The sequence below is a fragment of the Hemicordylus capensis genome, chromosome 6 (genome assembly GCF_027244095.1).
Source record: "Hemicordylus capensis ecotype Gifberg chromosome 6, rHemCap1.1.pri, whole genome shotgun sequence".
Taxonomy (NCBI): Eukaryota; Metazoa; Chordata; class Lepidosauria; order Squamata; family Cordylidae; genus Hemicordylus; species Hemicordylus capensis.
Window position 1 is genome coordinate 34,200,035 of NC_069662.1, and position 9,683 is coordinate 34,209,717.

A 9,683-nucleotide genomic window follows, 5' to 3' on the forward strand; every position below is an offset into this window, starting at 1 on the left:
GGATACTGTTGATAGGACCAAAGTATCAATTTTCAGCACCTTTATCCTGCTCTAGTTCCTTGAAATTCTGAACACTTGTAGACACCATCAAGTAGATCACACGTGCCAAGTTTCAAAACATTAGCTCCATAGTTGTCATATTTCTAAACCATAGAAGTTTGAGGCTTATAACGTCAGGCTTCTCATTTTTATGCCAGCTGTGGGAACAGGGTTCTATTGCAGCTTTGCATTCTCAGACATAGGGACATAGGATGCTGCCATATACTGAGTGAGACCTTTGGTCCATCAAGCTCAGTATTGTCTGCACAGACTGGCAGCGGCTCCTCCAAGGTTGCAGACAGGAGTCTCTCTCAGCCCTATCTTGGAGATGCTGCCAGGGAGGGAACTTGGAGCCTTCTGCTCTTCCCAGAGCAGCCCCACCCCAATGCAGAATATCTCACAGTGGTCTCATACCTAGTCTCCCATGCAAATGCAAACCAGGGTGGACCCTGCTTAACAAAGGGGACAAGTCATGCTTGCTACCACAAGACCAGTACAGACACATGTGCATGGATGTGCACAAACACTCCATAGTCCTGATATGGGCAGCAGTGGGACATGCAACCCCACATCTACACACAGTCTGCTCGTATCAATTTTAAACTGGGAAGGGTAACCCCAGAGGCAACCAAAAAAGACCAGAAGCTGTTCTAGTAGGCTCTGAACATTTATTGATCCAATAGCAAAGCATGGAACTAGCAAAATAGCCTGCAAAGCTTAGTCTGGAAAAACCAGGGCTGACAGGGTCCTTGATTCTTAAAGGCCATCTAGCTGAGGAGGCCAGTTGGCTAACTGAAGGTGCCACAATTATTTAGTTATTTATTTATTTATTACTATTATTATTGTTGTTGTTGTTGTTAATTCGATTTCTATACCACCCTTCCAAAACAGACTCAGGGCAATTTACAAAGATAATTAATCAATAAATAAGATGGATCCCTGTCCCCAAAGGTCTCACAATCTAAGAGAAACATAAGATAGACACCAGCAACAATCATGGGAGGTACTTTGCTGGAGGTGGAAAGGGTCATGTACTCTCCCCCTGCTAAATAAAGAGAATCATCACATTAAAAGGTGCCTCTTTGCCAAGTTAGCAGGTGGGGTTTATTCCAAGCACCTCTGATCAACTCTGTTGTTGTTATCAAAACACTTGACGCAAACTTGATCACGCCAGTACCAGCGGAAGAGGGGGGCATTCTGGATGCTTTGCCAGGCATTGACCATAATCCTTGCATCTTCGGCTGCATCCAGACGATAAACAAGCTCAAAGACAAAAGCTTTGGCATTTTGATTGATTCTTGCAAAAAGGGGGTTGAGCCACTGGACAATGTTTCTTGCATCATTCTGATTGAGACATCGGCCTACACAGGGAGATAATTTGCTGAAGAAGACCAGACAACTACCCAGAACCCTGTTTTCTAGCAACCTGGATACATAGCTATTCTGGCCTCCAGTCAGCAGGCGAAATTCAGCGTGCTGTCTTGGGTGATCCATTATTGGCCTGGCTGCAACAATATTCCCTAACTGATTTGGGGCATACAGGCCATTTTCCTGTCCAATAGCTTGTCTCATCGCTTGCATGGTCACCGTGGGCAAAGCAGCTTCCAAGTTCTCATCTGTAGGGTTCTGACAGGATTGGAGATCCAGTCGTACAGCAACAGCGTATTGACGTTTGGTGCCATACCTAGGAAAAAGCACAAGGGCGATAGGAATGATAAACCACGGCATGCTTGGGTTTCTTTTTCTTTCTTTTTTTATCGGATCGCTACACACTTGAAGACCGGCCGCCACATCTGGCTCCTTTGGAAAGACATTGTTGGGCAGAAGGGAAGTTCTGTCTGGGGTGTAATATCTGGGGCAGCCCCTTTACAGATGTACGTCACCCCTGGATTTGGCAGTCAAGTGTGAATGCATGACTTAGGGAATGGATTCAGTAATCCCATTCAGGCATTGTGGACCCAGGTATAGGGGAAGCAGGAAGATACCCGCTAGCCACAAACCATGCACCAAACTGCTCCTTAGCCAAGCAGCAGGCAACTGGCTGTTTTGCAGCATGATTCGTAATCGCTTTCGAACACTGCTTTAAAAAGCCTTTCATATATCATTCCGTAGGAGAACTTCGACTTTCCTGCAAGGAAAAAAAATCCTCCAAAAATCTAAAAAAATAAAACATCTGATGTCACACTTCCTTGGCAGCATGGCCTCAGAATACTGAGCATTTATTTTATTTATTTATTACATTTATATCCCGCTTTTCCTGCGAGGTAGGTTGGGCTGAGAGAGAAGTGACTAGCCCAAAGTCACTCAGTGAGCTTCATGGCTGAATGGGGATTTGAACTCGGGTCTCCCCAGTCTTAGTCCAATATCTAATGGGAATGTCTTACTGTGGTTTACCTCTGGCAGAACAGTGTCTTTGACTGCCCCACCCTACAAATACAAATGCAGGCACCACCTCTCCACTCAAACATGCACATGCCCAAAGCCAGACACCCCTCTCCTAGTGTTACCACTGACCTTCAGAGAAAGAGATCAGAAACTAAGAGACCAAGAGAAAGTGCACGCACATGAAGGTTAAGTTGTAACCAAACCCCGTATTTAGGACTGGAGAATGCATTAACGTTCAGCCAGCATGCAAATTTAGCTTACGCATCAAAAGGGAATCCAAATATTGTATACTGCTATTTTAATATAATATTCATAAAACCATATAATTGAAATTCAATTACATGGTTTTGTGACTATTATGTTAAAAAGCAGTATACAACATTTGGATTCTCTTTTGATGTGTTGACATATTGTTGAATCCATATAGGCTTTTTTTCCCTTTTCCCCCAGGCTTTTTGGTGTGTGAGTGAACTTTTAACTGCCTTAACTCTTCTCTTAAACTGAAGTATTTTGATCCTAAACTTTATCCCATTTGCATATCGGAGATTTATTTATTTTCAGTCCCATTGTGGGCATCCTTGAGTTTTAGGAAAGAATCAAAAGGTTAGTGCAGCAAACTTGTTTTCCACCAAATGCTTTATCAAGCCAAAATACCTTTAGCTGGTGGTGTTTGTAGACCAGGCCTGCTCAATATTGGTCCCCCAGCTGTTTTTGGACTAAAAGTAAAGGTAAAGTGTGCCATTGAGTCAGAGTTTACTCCTGGTGACCACAGAGCCCTGTGGTTGTCTTTGGTAGAATACAGGAAGGGTTTACCATTGCCTCCTCCCACACAGTGTGAGATGATGCCTTTCAACATCTTCCTATGTCATGGCTGCCTGATATAGGTGTTTCCCATAGTCTAGGAAACATACCAGCGCGGAGTCAAACCAGCAACCTCTGCCTTACTAGTCAAGTCATTTCCCCACTGCACCATTAGGTGGCTAGTTTTTGGACTACAACTTCCATAATCCCCTGCCACAGTGGCCAATAGCCAGGGATGGTGGGAGGTGTAGGCCAACTTCTGTAGGAGGGACAAATTTGAACAGCCCTGTTGTAGACCCATGGATGTGTTTGATGAGGTTCCCTAAGTATGTGGGACCCTTGCAATGAAAAGCATCAAAATATCCAACCAGTCACTTACTTTCTGATGTAGTCGATCACTTTCTTCAGATTTCCTGGGTCTATGGTCCCAAAGACCCCACTCCCCAAGCAGAGCAGGAGAGCCACACACAGCAGGCTGCAGCCGGAACAACATTTGAACATCTGTCAAGAGAGATGCCATTTATGTCTGGGAAATGAGTAATTGTCACATGAGAACAGAGGGTCTCCCACTAAAACTGCATTTAGGAGCCAACTGACTTGATCAGAGGGCATTTCCAAAGTGACATTGGCTGGCATGATGAGGGAAATTACCCAGAGTAATCCCATTGAAATTAAAAGGACAGTTAGGCAATGTGTAACATCCTTTTAAATTTCAATGGGGCTGCTTTGAGTGGTTTTCCTTGTCATATCAGCCACTGGAAAAACCTTTTAGACTCTAACATAAAGTCACTTTGGAATGCTCTTAAAGTAATAGAGAACCATTTTCAGTCAAATGTGCATTGAGGCACTCCTTGAAGAAAAGATATGTATATCTGATAAATAAAGAGAAGTGCTTCATCTCCTGGTAGTCTCTAAAGCAAGACATTAAAAAATATATATTGTTTTTAGGATGTCCACCATTAGAGAGATACTTAAATCTCACTCTTCTGGATTTTCAGAATTAGGAAAGAGTTTAACTTTTCCAAAAACCCTCTCCTCTGGACATAATGGCAGAACAGTAAGACGACTCCAGAACCACTTCCAGCTCTTTCCCACCACCGTTCCTGTAAGTGGAAATAGTGGCCAAAAAGACCCTTCAGATAAAAACACCTCTAATAAATTGCTCTATACAGTCTATGGGTCAGGGTCTAAAAATGGGTCGATCGGTGCAATTTGAGTGAATAAATAGAGTAGCAGTTTTTTTGATTGCTTATGACCCTAATAGAATTATTAGATGACCTTTGATAATGAGTAGCAATAGTTGTAGCTTTATTACAGTTCATGACCAAAGGAGGAGGGAGTAAATAAAGAAATAAACACAACATAACATATGCATCCAATATATGACTAATGTAAAGAAGGTTTTTTTTTTAAAATCAAGCACCAGAACTGGAATCAACAGATCTGACTTACAAGCAGCTGTACAGAACTTAGCCATTGAAAAATTAATCTCAGGGTTTGCTCCAAAAAGTAAATATAATGAGTAGCTTGCTGTGTAATAAATAGCCCTAATATACATAAGAAGCAATAGTGACCATATGGTGGCCAAACAACCTTACAAATCCAACATTTTCCATCTGACGTAACAGACAGGCAGCTAAAAAAGGAAAGGAAAGTTTTCCCGTGGCAATACTTCATATTTTATTAGTATTTCAGAAGCATTAATCTACAGAAAACACTCAGAAATCATAATACTTCTGTAGAATTTTGTAGAAAGCTGCAAAGTTTGCACGTAAAGCTCTTTTAGCTAATCATAAAAATCATTGTCGTCATCTACCTCAAGCCCTTACTATTATTAAAACCACAATAGTCATAAAAGTGAAGGTTTTTACCCATACCTGTGAAGTCGTTGACAGAGAATGCGCAGTTGATACAAATATTGAACCAATTTGGTCTCTGTGTCTTAACCAAAACTTAAGGAAATTGGTCCTGCTCTAGCTGTTCAGAAATGGTCTGCAATTGCTGACAAGGGCATTGTACTTCCTGATAGAGCATGTACTACAAGGCAATCACTATTGTTTGTGAGGACACAGATGTCATGGTCCTAAGTATTGCTCAGTGTCAAAGGATATCTGCACCTATGTTTCCGAAGCATGGATTACCACAGTCTAGACACACTGACATTAGATGCATTGCTTGTGCTATAGGAGATGATGTTTGTAAGGCACTTCCTGGCTTACATGCCTTCACAGGCTGCAACACACTTCCCTTGCTGGTTGTGGCAAACTTTCTACACTTAGGACCGGGTCTCACAATCAGTGAGACCCGATTTAGGGCGCTGAGCGGGAAGAGCGGGCTAAGCCCGCTCTCCCCGCTCACAAACGGGCAGGGAGCCCTGGGCAGCCAGATTGGCCGCCCACACGATGGCCAGCTCCGAGACGGAGCCGGTGGGGACTGGGGAGCTCGGGGGCCGCACGGCCCCCAGAAGCCCCAGTATGCCCTGCGCAAGCGCGCAGGGCATACTGGTCAGACCCCCGAGCGGGAAGGCTGCTTTTAAGCCTCCCGGCCGGGGGTCAGCTCATGAGTAGCCGCAGCCCGGAGCCGCACCACGGAGACTCACAAGCAGATAGCCCGGGTTTCCGGAGCGCTCGCTAAGGGGCGGGCTACAGGAATCACTAAGGGGCGGGCTACAGTCGCTCCAGAACCACCGGGCTTGCTGCGAGCCCAGTGGTTCTTACGATCACACAAATCAGGCTAGGATTTTCCTAGTCCAATTTTTGTGATCGTGAGAATAGCTCCATAGACTTGCATAGGCTAGCCCAGAATTTCAGATGACATTTGCACAGACAAATGTCATCTGAAATTTGACATTTCAGACAAATCGAGACAGTCAATATACCATCAGAACTCTTTTGACATCTTGACCATTTCACATGTTGTTTGTATGGCTCTAGGAACACTGTAGACATAAATGAGTTCCACTACATAATCTTCTGGGCAAAAAAAGGGTGTAGCAGAAACACATCCACTGCGGCTCTCCACACAAGCAAGGTGAAGAGCCCTAACGCTGGGCGGACGGATTGGCTGCTCACACAAATACTAGCTCCGTCACCAAGTCGATAGGGGCTGCAAGGATCGGGGGCCACTCGGCCCCTGGAAGTCCCAGGACGCCCCGCATGAGTGCACGGGACATCCTGGGGTGACCCACGAGACTGGGAGGCTTGTTTGAGGCTCCCAGTGTGGGTCTCCTCACGGGTAGCCACGCTGTGGCGACTCACAATCGAGAAAACGGGGTTAGCAGAGCACTCACTCCACTAACCCCATTTAAGGGCAGGGCTACTTTAGCGGGCTATTAGCCACCCAAGAACCACCGGGGAGGGAAACCAGACTGGGCTCCTCAAGCCCGGGTTTCCCCCATCGTGAGAATAGCCTCACTGTCATCTTCTCTTGACTCCCTACAGCAGCATATTTACCATATCAACTGACAAAACTTTATCTGGAAAAACTGCCTGTCCTAGTTTCCAGAAATTCTCAGTCCAGACAGCTATGGAGGAAAGATGGCAGAGGTGTTTCCTATTCAGTGGACAGCCAGGAAACCAGCCCCTGATTCAGTTCTTGAACTGTTGCCCTGCAGGAGCAATCAGTCCATACCTGCCAACATGTCCCTATTTTCCCAGTCAGGTGAATGGGAAAATAGGGACGTGTTGGCAGGTATGCCAGTCTTGTGCTCTGCTCACATGTTTTTGTATGAAGTATGGTTTGACAATATACCACGTAGAGCAATGTGACAACCCAGCTGATATAATAAAGATGACAATAACTTTGAATCAGCCCTTGAGACAGATGATGACAATGATTTTTATGATTAGTTAAAAGAACTGAACTTGCAGACTTTACAATCTCTTACAAAATTCTACAGAAATATTATGATCTTTGAGTGTTTCCTATAGATTAATGCTTCCAGATTTCTAATAAAAGAAGTATTGCCATGGGAAATCTTTCCTTGTCATTTTTAGCCTATTATTTCAGCCGGAAAATGTTGGGTTAGTAAAGTTGTTTGGCCACCATATGGCCACTGCTGCTTATTATGCAATTTTAAGCTATTCTTTATACAATCTGGTTGGGGGGGTGTGAAAGCTACTCATAACTCATTATCAAAGGCTAATAATTCTACTAGGGCCATAGGCAATTAAAAAAAACACTACCCCATTTAGTCACTTAAGTTGTACTGATCAACCCTACAGGCTCTTCGACTAATAGGGGCAAAGCAGGAATTACTCTCTGTACATACCCTGGTGAGAAGGAAACCAGCCCGTCTCTCTGCTGAAAAATGCTTCTTCACCAGCTGTAGATTCAGGCCACCAACTCCTCTCTTTATAAAGCTACCCTGTTCCTCTTGGTTATCTCTCCTCCTTGCATGCAGAGTTGCCAGATGCAAAGCAGAGAATAAACAGGACAGGAAGAATCTGAAACATCTGATATTCCAATCCAAATCTGAGAAGTGATAAAGAGGAACCTGTGATGAACCAAACACCGGAGTAATTTTTTTAAATTGTGAACTCTTTAATTCTGATAACCAGCTTCTTCTAAAGCTGATTTTGATCTGCAACGTGATATCTTGTGCACTTTTAACCAAAACCAGCAAAGTAACTATTCAAACTTGTATTTATTTATTTTAGTTTTAGTGGGGAGCAATCAATCACTTTTATTTCAGTCTCAGATCAGCATAAGAGCAATAAGAGCATAAAACATAGTAACTGGCATTCTAGAAGCCTAGAGGTGACACAATACAAGCATATGATTTATGGAATCATAACAACTATAAAAGACTATAAAAATCAGAAGTGGCAATACTGTAAGTGGTGGTGGGGTTGTTATCAGAAAGCACTAGAGCGGTGTAAAATTGGTCCATGTGATCTGGTTACTTATGTAATAACGGTAGAATGAAGGTAGAGTGAATATCCCTGTAATACGAGCACTGAAGGAGTATGTGTTCTGTTGTTTCTACTCGCCCCAAGTCACAAGGGCATTTATTAATTTATTATTATTAGTAGTATTACACTTATATCCTGCTCTTCCTCCAAGGAGCTCAGAGCAGTGCACATGGTTATTTTTATCCTCACAGCAACCCTGTGAGGTAGGTTAGGCTGAGAGATGCATGACTGGCCCAGAGTCACCCAGTGAGTTTCATGGTTGAATGAGGACTCGAACCCGGATCTTTCCAGTCCTAGTCCAACACTCTAATCACTATGCTATGCTGAGGAATTAGTTTCAGTAACATATTCTTCTTTTTGTAGAAATACTACAAACCAGCTTACAAAAAATGCTTACAAATATCATAATAGTCTGTTTAAAATAGAATTAAAATATAAACAAAAAGCAGTAGCAATATAGTGGCCGTTTTTTAAAACAATCATAGAGGTGGCAGTGCAGACCCTCCCAGGGCTGCTGGAAACCAGGGCTCCCTTCTCCCGGGAATCCCCACACTGGAAGATCTGCATACAGCGTCACACCGGACCGGGACCAGGAATTTTGAACAAGTTTAAAGGTCCATGCCCGAATCCAGTGTCTCTCTCATCCGCACACATGGCCACGCCCTGATAAATGGCTCCCTCATAACAGGAATAACCAACATGAGCAGGGCATCTCCTCTCCGGGTGGGGAGCAAATAGTTGGGGGTTGCTCCTGTCTGGGTTTAAGAGGCTGCCACAAGCAGGTATCGTGGGGCAGCCAAGTTCTGTTTTTCTCACAGAAAGGGGGGGAAAGGGGGGGCAGCCCCTTCCCAGGTGGGGGGAGGGATATTCACTTCCTAGGCTTACTCATGAGCAGGGCCTGTCAACAGGGGCCCAGGGTGGACCACACTTGCTCAGGAGAGTGCCAGGCCTTGGGGACCCCAACACACAACGCATGAGAACAACCATCCAAGAGAAGGCGAAAGGAAGGTCGAGCACCATATCTATTCATGTGTGGTGACAAAACATCCCCTTCTCCCGCAGACCGCTCTCTTACGAGAGTGACAGGCCAGTGGGGCTCTAAATGGAGCCAGGTTGCCATGTGGAGGAAAGCCACGGGGATGGGTACCTCCATGATTGCTGTCCTGCTTCTGGTGACTGTGGCCAAGTACCTCTCAGAGCGGTAACCCCATCCGTCCACGTGGACATGTGCACCCTTTCCTGCAACCCCAAGGATGACCCTGCTGACCTGGAGCAGCTGGAAACTGGGGCTCCCCTCTCCCACTAATCCCCGTGCTGGGAGATCTGTATATGGTGCTATGCCAGACCAGTCGCAGGAACTTTGAATGGATTTAAAGGTCTGTGCCTGAACCAGGAATCTCCACCATCCATGCAAATGCTTGTGGGGGTGGGGTGCTCTTGGAAGGCTTTGAAAGGCAGCCCCCAGCAAGCGATCCCAAGCAGCCAAGTTCTTTTCACGGGAAAGTGGGGCTCAGTCCCTTCCCCTTCTGTGGGTTCTTACTCCCC

At 44.8% G+C, this 9,683-nt stretch overlaps 1 protein-coding gene across 1 annotated transcript; it reads right to left on the reverse strand.

Annotated features, from left to right (window-relative positions):
- Positions 1-693: 693 nt before the first annotated feature.
- On the reverse strand, positions 694-7,677 carry LOC128328897 (uncharacterized). The gene is made up of 3 exons (XM_053259092.1): positions 7,496-7,677; positions 3,605-3,726; positions 694-1,723 (listed from the first exon to the last, which is right to left on the reverse strand). The coding sequence occupies exons 2-3, from the start codon at positions 3,724-3,726 to the stop codon at positions 1,144-1,146; spliced, it is 702 nt and encodes a 233-aa protein (XP_053115067.1). The 5' UTR covers positions 7,496-7,677; the 3' UTR covers positions 694-1,143.
- Between the last annotated feature and the right edge of the window lie 2,006 nt (positions 7,678-9,683).

What these genes read in the sequence shown, in the direction of transcription:
- LOC128328897 (XM_053259092.1), bottom strand. Translation starts at nt 3,726, where the DNA reads ATGTTCAAATGTTGTTCCGGCTGCAGCCTGCTGTGTGTGGCTCTCCTG. An exon ending in GTGATCGACTACATCAGAAA is followed by an intron (nt 1,724 to 3,604) that starts GTAAGTGACTGG and finishes GCTTTTTCCTAG; the next exon opens with GTATGGCACCAAACGTCAAT.